Source organism: Perognathus longimembris, chromosome 14, assembly GCF_023159225.1.
Source record: "Perognathus longimembris pacificus isolate PPM17 chromosome 14, ASM2315922v1, whole genome shotgun sequence".
NCBI lineage: Eukaryota > Metazoa > Chordata > Mammalia > Rodentia > Heteromyidae > Perognathus > Perognathus longimembris.
This window is the reverse complement of record NC_063174.1, coordinates 59,087,136-59,100,486: the sequence shown is the minus strand read 5'-3', so window position 1 is coordinate 59,100,486 and position 13,351 is coordinate 59,087,136. Positions and strand designations below refer to the sequence as shown.

Below are 13,351 nucleotides of genomic sequence, written 5' to 3'. Positions count from 1 at the left end.
CTAGATGAATCGAGGTGCTCCCTGGGGCTCACACTGCCATTACAATGTTCCATTGAGAGAGGCTGCGTGGTCCCCACATCCACCCCCTAGAATGAATGTAGTTCTGAGGACTGGGCCACTCCCAAGGGTCTGAGCCAGGGGCTGTTTCTGGGTCTCTACTGCTGAGCCTGCTGATGACACCAAATCTCCCATGAGCCTCTCTTCAGAACATGTTTTAGCTCCATTTTCAGTGGAGCCTCCCAGTAACTTGTATATGATTTGACAAAGTCCCCTGACTAGTGAATGTAGAGTGCACCAGATCCAAAGGCGAGTGCCTGGCCTGTCCAAGGCTGGCACCTTTGCCCCACCCAGAGGGATTTAGGACTCAGAAGCTCTGGAAGCAGGGCTCTAGGCAAAAGAGCCCTCTCATCTCCAGTGGTGTTCATTAGTGTAAGAGAAGAAATGGAAACACAGTCCGTAAGGGCCCTGCTCACATGGGCAGGAGCTGAAACAGGCTTTCTAGGAAGTGGAGGTATGGCTTAAGTGATAGTGTCCCAGCCTTGAGGAAAACAAACAAACAAACAAAAAACGCTAAGGGATAGCACCGAGGTTCTGGGTTCAAGCCCTGGTACTAGTGCAAAAACAGAAATCAAAGCCCCCCAAACCACAGCAGAAGCACAGTGACCCAGAGGAGGGAAGAGTCCCTAGGTGCCACAATTACGTGCACATAGAATTTAAGTTACACTTGGAGGAAGGCTGCAAACTTTCTTTAACGGTATCCACAGAGAACTGCACCATTCGGAGCTGTAGTGGGGACCGGCCTGTATTCTAACCTGGTGAGTAGCGCATTACAGAGAGCTGCTCGTTCCCATCCGTGTGGACTGTGACCAAGTCTTTCGTTTCTGTATCAAACACAAACCACCTGTTGTAAACACAAGATTAAAGAAACACAGTAAGCTGTATCATGGGAAATGAAAGAAGACTATTACAATAATGTAGGACTCTTAACCAATCATAAGAGCTAGATTTACTCAGGAGAAAGTCCACTCTCAGCTTTTACTAAAAGAAAAGTCCCTATACATCAGCATTTCCTAAAGAAAGGTACACACGTTGAGGACTGCGGTATGGGGCTATTCTGCTCTCAGCACCTTGATGTGGTTTCTCACTTACAAATGAAAGGAGAAAGCCCCAGGCAGGAGGCTGGCCAATGCCTGGTGTCAGGAGCCTGGGGTGGGAGGAACCACTAATGATCTGGGAATGAGCCTCTCCCCAGTCGGGAGGAGAGCAGGTCTGGAGGAAAGGTGGGGCCAGTTCAAGGGCAGCCAGGGTCCTCCTGTGTGAAGGGTCCAGACCCTCTGTGAATGCTAAGCGAGCAACCAGCAGGGGGCGCAGGGCAAGCAGCGTGGCAGGAGGGCAAGAGGAGGACTTGTCTTTGACTTTCTCCTGTCTGGGCCCAGCTTCCAAACTGCAGCACGAGGGTTTGGGTCCAGGTCTCTCTCCGTGCAAAACTGTGCTGCACCCAGAGGTGGCGCTTTGCACCCCTGACAAGGACACAGCACTCCAGTGCGTTAAAGGTCGAAATGGTGGAACTCAAAAGTGGTGGCAGTAAGAGAGACCCCCAGTGGCTTCAGGGGTGAAAAGCAGCTCCCTGCTGCTGCTATGTTTCTGAACCTGGATGCCACCCTCCCACCACACATCCACTGATACTCTTCCTGCCTGCCACAGGGGCTCCGGCCACCACCAGCAGCAGGGCTTAGTGGGATTTGGATGTTGCTTCTCAACTTTGATTTTTAAATTTTTTAAAATTTTATTTTGTCAGTCATGGGGCTTGAACTCTGGGCCTGGGTGCTGTCCCTGAGCTCTTCAGCTCAAGGCTAGAGATCTACCACTTGAGCTACAGCGCCACTTCCAGTTTTCTGGTGGTTAGTTGGAGATAAGAGTCTCACTCTCCCGGCCTTTCCTGCCTGGGCTGGCTTTTAACTGGGATCCTCAGATCTTAGCCTCCTGAGTAGCTAGATTACAGGTGTGAGCCACCAGCGCCTGGCTTCAACTTTGATTTCTTGTATCTTATCAACCTTTACTGCGCCTCTTAATCTCAACAGAGGCCAAAACATAACAGAGAGATGGGCTGACTGAAGTAAGTCCTGAAAGGTCCTGTTCAACACCAGAGATACAGAAGAGAAGATAGAGGGGCGGGATAAAGTAAGACACTGTCTCTTCCGTGATTCTGAGCACTGGTTGAACGTCCTTCACATGTAGTCAGAGCGTAAACGATGATGTCTGGCTGTCAGTCAGTCCACAGGGAATGAGGCTTACTGAGTTCAATGCTATATTGAAGAGAGTTAAATGGAAAAGGTGTGTGTGTGTGTGTGTGTGTGTGTGTGTGTGTGTGTGTGTGTGTGTGTCTTCATGCAACTGTATGTGACATAAAACAATATTTTCTGGTGGATTCTGTTGGATAGATGCAGAGTCTGACTTTTTTTTTTTGGTGTGGTATAGAGGTTTGAACTCAGAGCCTTGCACTTGAGATATTCTACCACAGAAACTCCCCTTCAGCAAGTTGGACTCTTAAGACATTGTTACTTAGGACTTATGAATGTTTCTTTATATACTCAACAGCTGTAACCACAGAACCAAAGTGGAATACATTTTAGATAGTGAGGAAGGGAGGAAATGACCAAAAAGTGTTGAATGAGATTATAGTAAATGCATATGAGTTAACCCCCTCTCTTTGCTTTCTGTAGCTTTGGTTACCTATCATCAACCTTGATTTGAAAATATTATATGGGAAATTCCAGCAACACACAAGCCATTAATGTTAAGTTGTGCTGTGTTCTCATTTCATCTCCTCAGGCAGGAACTGAGCCATTGCTTCATTACCAGAAGGGGAGGTCCGGAACACATTCATGATGTGTTTATCACTGTGTTTATCTGATCGTTACCAGAAGGGGCGTTCCAGAACACATTCATGATGTGGTTATCACTGTGTTTATCTGATCATTAAGTATTGTAAGTCTCTTGCTGTGCCTAACTTCTAAGGTAACCTTATAAGTATGCATGTAGAAGAAAATTAGTAATATCAGCTTTGATACACTATGGATTCTGTCATCTACTGAAGGAGTCCTGGAAGGTATGACCCAGGAATGTACCCCAGGAGTGTTTCATGTATACTGCCTCCTTTGACCATCAGGATAAATATAAATGATCCATATGTTATAGAAAAAAACAAATTCAGAGTTTATGCAACTGGCTCCATGGTACACTACTGCTAAATGATGATGGTGGGGTTCAAATGTGGTCTGCTATGTGGTATGGTGAAAAGCGCCTGGAAATAAGGGTTAGATGAACCTGAATTTCAGCCTCAGGAGCCAGGCACTTTCCCTAACTTTGAATGCACAGTTAGAAAAAGCAGTCTAACTTTTCAGTACTGTGGGAAGGATTCTCTCCTGTTTCCAAAACGGAGGCTCCTGGCAGTCTCCAGGGCAAAACCTCTGAAACCAGAGGCAGATGGGAGGGGCTCGAGGGCCCCGGCAATTGACTTAATTCCTGTAAGGCATCTGAAGCTGGGAAGACTCAGCCCAGCACTGGCCCATCCCAGTCCCTGGGGGAAGCAGCCAGCAAGCTCCTCTCCCTATCTGTGAATGCGCTTACCTCCCAGTCAGTGTTCCGACCGCAACCACAGACCCTGAAGGATGAAAACCAGAAGACTGAGCTGGATCCTAAAATATTTTAAAGGAAGTGTAAATTGATGGCCAGATACAATACTACAGCATAATTCCCACCCACATGCTGTTCCATCTTAGGCAACACAGCTCTGTTCTTAAGTCTCTCCTTTTTCCCCAGACAGGAACATAGTTTTCTACATGGATGTATGCTACACTCTAGTAATAGTAAGTGTTTATTCTTTCAGATTTTTTTTCTGTTTTTGTCTTCTCTCTGTTCCTATCTACAGTCACTAGATGAAAGGTAAATGGGTAAAGGCCCTGGTTTGGGTGCCCAGTGCCCTTGCTGGCCCCTGGCTGGGTCAGTGGTAAGCCTGTCAAATGGCACACTGGGTCTGGCTGGAAGTGTGACCACTAGCCACCATGAAGAGCACAGGAACAGAAATAGGAGACCCCGAGATGAATGAATAAATGAAAACCACAGGACGGAGCAGGAACTTCAGCCTCTGACCGCATCGTCCAACTTGCAGCTGTAAGTAAGCTCAGGGCCACTGCTGGCAACAGAGAACTCACTTCCACTCCAAGTGCTACAGCTAAAGCACTTTCATGTGTAATTCTCCTAGGTTGGGTGAAGACAGTGAGGTCCAGAGAGGTGAAGTGTTTCAGTCCTTGGTTCCATGGCCAGAGGCATGGGAACTGGGAGCCCCCTGCATGGCTCCAGCTTCCAATCCTGGCTCTACTCTCATGTCAAGCTGAGTGGCTAGCAGCCTAATGAGGACCAGGGAGCTGGGAGCTGGGAGCTGGAGGACCCCTGCGGAAGGCCACCCTCCTCTGCCATCGCGACAGTGTCTCCCCACTTCTGTCTCACTGCTCTGGAGGCCAGACACCGACAACTCTCTTCTGAGAGCAGACCCTGGGCCCAGCATTTTGGATGTGTTGGCAACTTTGAGGGGGATGAGAGATGGTGCTGGGCTCTGCGGAGGGGCTTCCTCCTTCAGTGGGGTATGCCTGTGGTCAGCACGGGCCACCGCGGTGCAGCTCTGTAAGCACTGGCCCCGCTACTCACTAACTTGATGACCGGTAGTGAATACAAGCAGAACAACAACAACAACAGCAACAAAAAAGCCTTCAATCTGCCAGGTAGACAATAAGGACACCACACATCCAGTGCTTGGCATGTGACCAGCCATCGACCTCAATACGTTGAGATAAGTTGCCGTGTATGTGTTCAGCACGGCTTGTAAATTCTGGTCAAGGTATACTGTAAACAGAATTCAGGCTCTTCACACATGTTTCTTAGCACGTAAGCCATTTAAGACTGTACTCAGGAGCCCAGACCATTGATTTGGAAAGGCTAACTTGCTCTTGAAAAACTGAACAGTCAGCTTCATCACATGGGTGAGAACACTTGAGGCAATGCTCAGAATAATGCGATTCTAGAGATAAATTGAACAACATTTTGCTTTGGGATCATTTCACATCACCATTAACTTCATGCAAAAAAACAAAACAAAACAAAACAAAAGAACATGTTCCAGAAGAATTTTTGCGCGAAAAACGGAAATGTAACATGCATGTTCACCTCCATGATTTTATCCCAGACAGGCCGGTGACCTACTGCGTCCCACAGAGTGGCATGCTTGTCATGGCCACAGGTCAGGAACTGAGGTTTGGAGGCATGGATGGCCAGTCCCCAGAGCTCATCAGTGTGGCCCTACAAAGAAACGAGACACGGGGGTTGTCTGAGATCCCACAGGCACATCAGGCACCACGGAGGTGTGGCCACGGCTCTTCTCCTTCCCCGTACCCCTCATTCTCCCCAGCCTAGGAACAAGAGCAACTGTGACTCCAAAGTAGAGGAAGGTCACATGAGGGTGACACTTCAGAGCAAGCCCTCCTAGTGATGGCTTATACCCTCAGTGGATACCAAGTGAAGGCGCCTGGTACCTGCGAAGCTGGGCCTACCTGAGTGATGGGTGCAAAGTCTCCTGACAGGGTCCCCTGCAGGACAAAGTTTCTAGTTGTGCCTATCAAGATAATGTCGCCTTTGCCCTCAGCCACTGTCCGTATTGGGCCGAACTGCTCAGGAATCTGCATTGGAGAGTCATAAAGGAAGATTTAAGGTTTCATTAAGCAAGCAAACTTGTCTATGTGTCATTGATAGCTCTTAGAACAGTTTCATATATACATACGAGGAGATGTAGATAGAAATATGATACCCCAGCTAGCTGCTGAGCCAACAATCCAATACCCAAACCTTACTTTTTTGTGACCTGGTGTGTGTTGAGGATTTAACAGGGGCCTCCTGCACATTAGACAACCACCCTGCTCTACTTCTCAAGTTACAAACATCTTATATATCTTTAAAAGAATCAGCAAAAGTGGGATCATTTTTTCTCCTCTTTCTTCTTCTTCTTTTTTTAAAGAACTCCACTAACTGAGACATAAGGAATATGACTGGTTGGTCTTCTTGGAGGACTTTTGATACTGTAACAGATAAAACTATGGATAACAAAGAATTAAGAATTCCTAGAAACCTCCGTAACTCTAGAATGTAAGAAGTAGGCAACGTCATTCTGTTTGTGTTTGAAATCCATTGTTCATGTTGACAAACATGAATAATTTGTTAAGAGAAAATAAAAATGCACCCGCCAAGAACAATTTGCTGAGGTGAATTGTGTCCTCTCGGGAGAAGACCACTGGTGCAGCCCAGGCCAGCAGCTGGCATTTGTCTGACCTCCCACACGGTCTCTATCATTGTGGTGTACATTTTGGAACTTGACCAAGCTGGACGTGGTAGGACATGCCTATAACCTCAGCACTCAGTAGGCTGAGGCAGGGGGATGGGGAGTTTGAGGCCAGTTTGGGCTACATAGTGAGATTTTTTTTTTTTTTTTTTTTGGCCAGTCCTGGGCCTTGGACTCAGGGCCTGAGCACTGTCCCTGGCTTTTTCCCGCTCAAGGCTAGCACTCTGCCACCTGAGCCACAGCGCCACTTCTGGCCGTTTTCCATATATGTGGTGCTGGGGAATCGAACTGAGAGCTTCATGTGTAGGAGGCAAGCGCTCTTGCCACTAGGCCATATTCCCAGCCCCACAGTGAGATTTTTGACTCAAAAAGAAAGAAGGAAGGAAAGAAGGAATGAAGAAAAAGGGGAGGGAGGAAGAACGAGAGGAAGAAAGAAAAGAAGGAGGGAAGGGGAGAAGGAAAGGAAAGAAGGAAGAATGAGGGAAGGAAGAGAAGAAAAACGATGGCTCTCCATGCAGGGAAATTGAGTCACATGGTGAGTGACATCCTCTGAGAAGTCACATGAGGCCTTGACACTTGCTTTGCAGTTACCGTGTCATACAGGAATATCTGTGACTAGCAGTTTACAACACAGTCACTAAAATGTCAATCAGTTATCACAATTAAAATCTCCATGGAAGGGGGAATGACGTGTCCATTCTGAGCCAGAAATGAAGAGCATCACCCTTCACGTGGGTGATAAATTTCAATCTGTTTGTTCACAATTTCCTGGAATGGGGAGAGAAAGCCCAGTGAATGAATGTGCAGGGAAACAAAGTTTCTAGCTTCTGGCTCCTACACAGGGTGACTGCTCACTAGGTGGCCAGTAGGCGAAGTGGATGGCCAAGGCACTAGAGGGTAGAGAACTTGTTGACCCTAAGCTAGGAATCACACACTGAGCAGATATCCAGGAACAACAGTTCAACAAATAATACTGTATGTGCGAAGTAACAGGCTGGCAATTGCAAAAAGAAAGAAAGAAGTTTATTGCGTTCCATGTAAACAATTTAAAAAACTATAAGCTAAAGATCCCAAACCAATAAGGAGATTTAAGATAAGAGTAGAAAGTTCAAAAGAAAATTCTGCAGCAGTGCCTGCAACTTACCTCGGTTTTATGAAGTTTTTGATAGTTTCCATTCCAAGAAATGAGCTTCCGGTCCTTCCCTCCTCCTGACACCAGCGTGCCATCCCTTAACATACACAGGGCAAAGATGCCCCCCTCGTGGGCCCCTTGGACAGCGTAGCTTATTCGATTTGTACCTGAACAGTGAGAAAACCATGGTTAGCACATTATCCAAAGGTTCCTCCATGTCCTCTTTTAAGTCTCATTTCGTTTTTGTTTTAAAAGCTGACATGGTCAGTTAGAATGTCATCTTAATAAGATCCCATGAAGGGCTCAGGTTGGAAGCTCACAGAGCACCAGACAAGCATGAACGAGATTACTGTCTCACCGAGGGGAATATGCCAACACAAAGTAAGCTGTGCTGGCAGCCCAACATGGCTGAGAATGTGGACTCGGTTTCCACAGGGGCGCCCCAGGCCCCACAAGCTGTGTCCTTAGACACAGTGGAAAGGCCTACTGCTGATCCGATCCCATAGGACTATTCTAAGGATTAAGCCAACCGTGGAGAAAGCACCAGGGGCCGTGGGACTCCACCAAAGTCACCTTGCTATTCTGAAATCACATCTGTGGGTTTGTCTCCATCGTCACCCTCATCCTCAACCCAAAGATCCTTGAGGACAGGGAGGATGTAACTTCCTGAGCAAGAAAGCACCCATCAGTGCTCACTGGATGGGACGGAGCACATGTACCCCAAGCGACCCCACCCTCCCACGCTGTGGCCACCCAAAGCAAGGATCCAGATCTGAGTCACTGGCGTGTGTCTATTTGTAGCACTCTATAACTGTCTGCCAAATGCTATGCGAATCAGAACGATCACCTAAGTATTCTATAGCTAAATGTGCATGGATTATTTCATCATTATATTGGTTAATAGCTCTCCTAATACAGTTACTGATTCGATCATGATTTTTTTTTTTTTCTGGTCCTGAGGCTTGAACTCCGAGTCTGGATGCTGTCTGTAAGCTCCTTTTGCTCAAGGCTAGCACTCTAACACTTCAGCCACAGTTCCACTTCCAGCTCTTCTGAGATTTAATTGGAGGTAAGAGTCTCACAGACTTTCTTTGCTGGGCTGTCTTTGAACCACAATCTTCAGATATCAGCTTCGGGAGTAGCTAGGATTACAGGCATGAGCCATCAGTAGCATGGTTCGTAATATCTTTTAAAGAATCTTTTTGGATGATATATTGAAGGTTGATTCTCCAGTTTTTTCTTTTACAGTTTCATGAACCCTCCCACACTTATATTTAACAGTCATTATGTATTATATTGACAATTTTTATAGAAATCATCTTTGATGTCTAACCTAAAACATCAACAAAAAAAAGATCAGTCCAAAGAAAATTACCTTTTCCCCAAACTAAGATGTTGCCGCTGGAATCTCCAGTAATGGTGTCACCATTTTCAGAAAATGTCACACACAGGACAAACTTTGGCTTTTCTTGTTTCTGTAGAATGTAGCGAGTAAACATGTAAATGCAATGTAGGCATTATTAAAGCTAGAACCACAGTAAGTAACTCTGTCTGGATCATGTCAGCTTCTTAGCCACTATAGGCCTTTCATTTTTATCAACTGTTACACAACGTAGAGGATAAGCTTAATCGCTCTAAGAGAAAGACATTTCTGGCAACTCCAAATGGCTGAGGAATCCTGAAGTTGTAGATAGTTCAAGCAGAAGGGGGTGTTGGAGGAGATCAGAGATAGACTATGCTGTCATGCCTGTAGAATAAAGAACAGAGCTCTCCCAAACCAGAAGAAAGGGGGGAGCCTCTCAACCAGCCCACAGGAAGAGGGGGCCCATGGTAGTCTCACGAGGCCTTCAAATGGCCAGACAACAGGCAGAATAGAATGTCTCCAGTGTCTGTGGCAAACACCTGCCTCCTCTGCACACCAAGCAGCTAGCCACCAGCCCTGTGGGGGAGGCTCTGTCCCTCCACATCAGAGACATTATCAGAGACCCAAAGGGGTCTTCACTTGTTGAGAGGTCCTGGCAGATGAGCTTTACCATTGCACCTCCACATCTGACCCCGCATTTGCCATGAAAAAGATTGTCAAGACTGGGATCAATGCTCCCTTGCATGTTTCATGTAGGAATCCTGAGTTTACCTCAAATAATCCTTGCTTCTTAATGAGGGAGTTTCCCTCCAGTGTCCAAAAGTAGAGATGTGACTTCCCACAGGTAACTATGATATTGGTGTCCGTGGGGTGGAAATCCGCAGCAAACACCGCTTCATTAGAACACTTTAAGAAAAACAAGAACCAAGGCTTCAAATCTCTTTAAGATGCATATATTAAAAAGAAATAAAATCACAAATAGTTCATTCAAGCTAAGCGCTAGACCTCTGGATTTTTCTCCATTGATTCCATCTTGTGCAAAGTTATGTTGTCTGACTCTCAGCTCGACCCCGCGTCTGTCTGCCGCACTGGCTAGGAACCTGACACCAGGATCACAGAACACATTGGCCCAGGAACAGCGGGCATGTCAGAATGCCATGCTGGACACCCAGCCTGGTGGAGTGATGGAGTCCCCTAGCATGTGTGGATCCCCAGGCCTTGTGCACATCTGGTGCCTGGAATCACCAGGAGTCTGCGTTTCCACGGTTCCTTTGATCCCCGCTGACTGGCTGCTCTGTTTCTGTAGCAGTCCCTACCAGTTGAGACTCAGGGTCCCAGTCCCAGGATCCTGAGTGCTGGGCCTGGCTCTTCAGCACCTTAGCATCTGCTAACCCATGTCCTGACCATCAGGACCTGCATCCCGGTCTGCCGAGTCTCATCCTGACTGTTGCTTCTGCTTAGTAATTCAGTTCTTGTCATTGAACTTGGAAAAGAACTTGCCTCTGGTGACTTCCCACCTAGCAACACAGCAAGGACAACGTCAATCCCCAGTGGAAACATTAGAGGGCAGGGCTAGAGCGTGAGAGGAGGCATGCCTGATTAGAATGCAGGTCTGCTCTCAGACTCCTAAGAGAGGAAGTTCCACACTTAGGTAGCTGGCAACCCGAATGTCAGGTAAGTGAGATAATCTGTTGACCATCCTCATGTTAGATAGATAAGGTTAGCGGTATTCCTGTTAGTGAAGTAAAGTTAGCTAAGGCTGACAGGTGCCAAGATGAAAAATCGAAAGTCAGTTCTCTAAAAATAGGAATCCAACCATGATTTTTTTTTCAGTGATGATCTTAACAGGAGAACAATTTGTAAGGAAGATCAAAGAACACTAATTTGACACTTTGTGATCAGTGGATTGGAAGCAGTGAAAGAGCTGAGAGAGACCATGCACTCCAGAAGTCCCTGGAGCGATTCAGAATCGGGACCTCACTCGTCCTTCCTGAATCTGTTCAGCTTTGCAGGAGTTTCTGGGTGAGTGGCCCGACCTCAGGGGACTGGCACCCACCTGCTCCCCCGGGTACAGGGGCGCACCTCCCTCTCGCCCACCTCTAGTGCCTCGCTGCACTGAGCCAAGCCAGCACACACCAAGCAGCTGGTGATTGAAAGAAAAAGTCGGGCACTGGTGGCTCACACCTGTAGTCCTAGCTACTGAAGAGGCTGAGATCGGAGGATCAAGGTACAATAGGGGCAGAAGAGTAAAGCCAAGCATGAGTGCAAGGCCCTGAGTTCAAGCTCCAGGGAGAGAGGAAAATAGAGAGGGAGGGGGGAATGAGGGAAAAGAGAGAGAGATTCAACAAATAAATGATTGGGTAGTGGGGAAGCAAAAACTGACAGGTCTTAGGTATGGGGTCCTCTGAGGTAAGGAGGGCAGCAGTCCTTGTCCGGGGCTGGGAAGGGGTGGGGAATCCTGGCGTGTACTGAGAGAAGGCTGCAGACTCTGGGGGAGGTAGCCCAACAGAAAGCGTGAGCGAAACCTTGACATCGGCCAGTCTTTCTTCTCTCTGCCAGTCCCACACAGACAGCACATGTTCATTGGAGTCGTCCACAGCACAGAGATTGCTCCCTCCGTTCTAGGGAGAAACAGTAATTCACAGAAGACTACATTTGAGAATAAAACGGGATGGGCAGGGTGAAAAACGAATGTCAACTTCCGCTTTTAACAGAGTCAGTCCCGTAATTTCAGTTAGAGTATTCACCCAGCACTTTGGAGACCGTCTTCCTTGACCGAAGAGTGCACAGGTGAGTGTGAGAATGAGAGGGTTCAGAGGGCAGCTCTTCACTACCCCAAGGGGGGCTCACCCCCTCCTCCTAGGGGAGACAGTGCCTGCAACAGGCACAGCCAGGGTCTGCTGTGGACCCAGGCATGGACAGAGCTGCTGCAGGATGGTCCTCGGCGGGAAGCCCTGGGGACATGAACGATGTGGGCACCTAGTGTTAAGCCCATGGGAACGGAATCCTGGGTGGCGTGTGACTGGATCTCTGAACTGGATGGAACAAGGGTTTCAAGGAGTGAGGGCTGGATCTGTTGGACCTACACGTCCTAAGGAAGGCTGGAAGACCACGTCAACCCCTGCGTGTGGACACACAACCAGCGGTCCCATCAGGATGGGCGCTGCAGTGGAGCTGCCTTGTGAAGGGGTAAAGTTCAAGGGCAGAGCAGGTGAACTGCTGTAAGGAAAGGCAAAGCCCATCTCTTGGGTGGGGGCTTTTTTCTCATCAAGCCCAGGAGCTGCACACGTTTGGTGGAAGTGTGTGTCCCTGGTGAGGGGTCCTGGGGCAGGGATTTGAACTTCAGAGTTCAAGTCTGTACAGTCCCTCTTTAACCTGGAGAGGACTGACAGTCTCCTCGTCTCCTCGCCGTCGTAGCCAAAGGTGGCCACACCCACACTTCCAGGAGAGACTTACCGACTTGGAGAAGGCAATGCAGGTGACAGCTCGGTCAAAAAAGCCGATTCCGATGACATGCAGAGTGTTCAGTGTCACTGAATCCCAGATGCGGACGTGTGGGGGTAATTGCTGGTTTGAAAAGCACAGTCATTAGTTGTGACAAATTCATTTTTACCTTGAAGCTGTAAGATTATTTGGACACATAACTTCATAACAAAAGTAGGTTTTTTTTTTCTCCACATTTGAGAAGTCTGTTTCTGAATGTAAATAAAACATTTTCAGTGGCTTCAGACTGAGTCTTGTGGCCAGTTGAACCCGTAGGAGAGCTCTACCGAGTTTTAAATCTTGACTAGCCCATCTTAGGCTGCACCAGAAAAATTGACACTATTTGTGAATTTTAGAAGTGATAAAAATGATAATATATATATAAGAAAGTGGGGCACTAGTGGCTCACACCTGTAATCCTAGCTCTCAGGGGGGTTGAGATCTGAGGATTGTGGTTCAAAGACAGCTTGAGCAGAAAACTATGAAAGACTCCATCTCTAAGTAACCAGCAAAAAGCTGTGACGGAGGTCTAGCTCAAGTGGTAGAGCACCAGCTGAACAAGCAAGCTGAGTGGGTGTGAGACTTCTGAATTCAAGTCCTAGTATGGCGATCAATCAAACAATCGAGTCAAATCAAACAATCAAGACACAGAGCCATAGGCGGCAGATTCATTGCCAAGAAATAATACCAAGACATAAGGCCACGTGGGCATCACCAACTGTGCTCGAGTTAGGCCTTGTCTCTAAGAAGCTGGGTGTCCACACTGGCACTTGGCCACTCTAGATTTCTCAAGTTCTGATTCAAATTCAATGTCAGAAGCTGAAACACACTTTTAAGCCACTAGAGGTCAGAATAAATGGTGTACGCTACTAATTTCAAAGAATTTTTCAAGGCCTTTTAACATTAAAAATAATTGAACACCTGTTCCATTTATGTGGATTTACATAACAGTAGTCTGATTTCCATTATTCATGTTCTTTTCAAG

The 13,351-nt window shown here is 47.2% G+C and overlaps 1 protein-coding gene across 3 annotated transcripts in view; it reads right to left on the bottom strand.

Annotated features, from left to right (window-relative positions):
• Eml1 (EMAP like 1) overlaps window positions 1–13,351 on the bottom strand; it is a 132,419-nt gene that overhangs the window by 6,799 nt on the left and 112,269 nt on the right. For all 3 annotated transcript variants that reach the window (XM_048361802.1, XM_048361800.1, XM_048361801.1), the window contains 9 exons: window positions 12,340–12,450; window positions 11,409–11,504; window positions 9,655–9,789; window positions 8,896–8,995; window positions 7,533–7,687; window positions 5,607–5,732; window positions 5,224–5,355; window positions 3,631–3,698; window positions 813–901 (listed from right to left, as the gene is read on the bottom strand). In XM_048361802.1, the coding sequence (XP_048217759.1) occupies window positions 813–901; window positions 3,631–3,698; window positions 5,224–5,355; window positions 5,607–5,732; window positions 7,533–7,687; window positions 8,896–8,995; window positions 9,655–9,789; window positions 11,409–11,504; window positions 12,340–12,450 (1,012 nt within the window). The remainder of the gene's footprint in view (window positions 1–812; window positions 902–3,630; window positions 3,699–5,223; window positions 5,356–5,606; window positions 5,733–7,532; window positions 7,688–8,895; window positions 8,996–9,654; window positions 9,790–11,408; window positions 11,505–12,339; window positions 12,451–13,351) is intronic.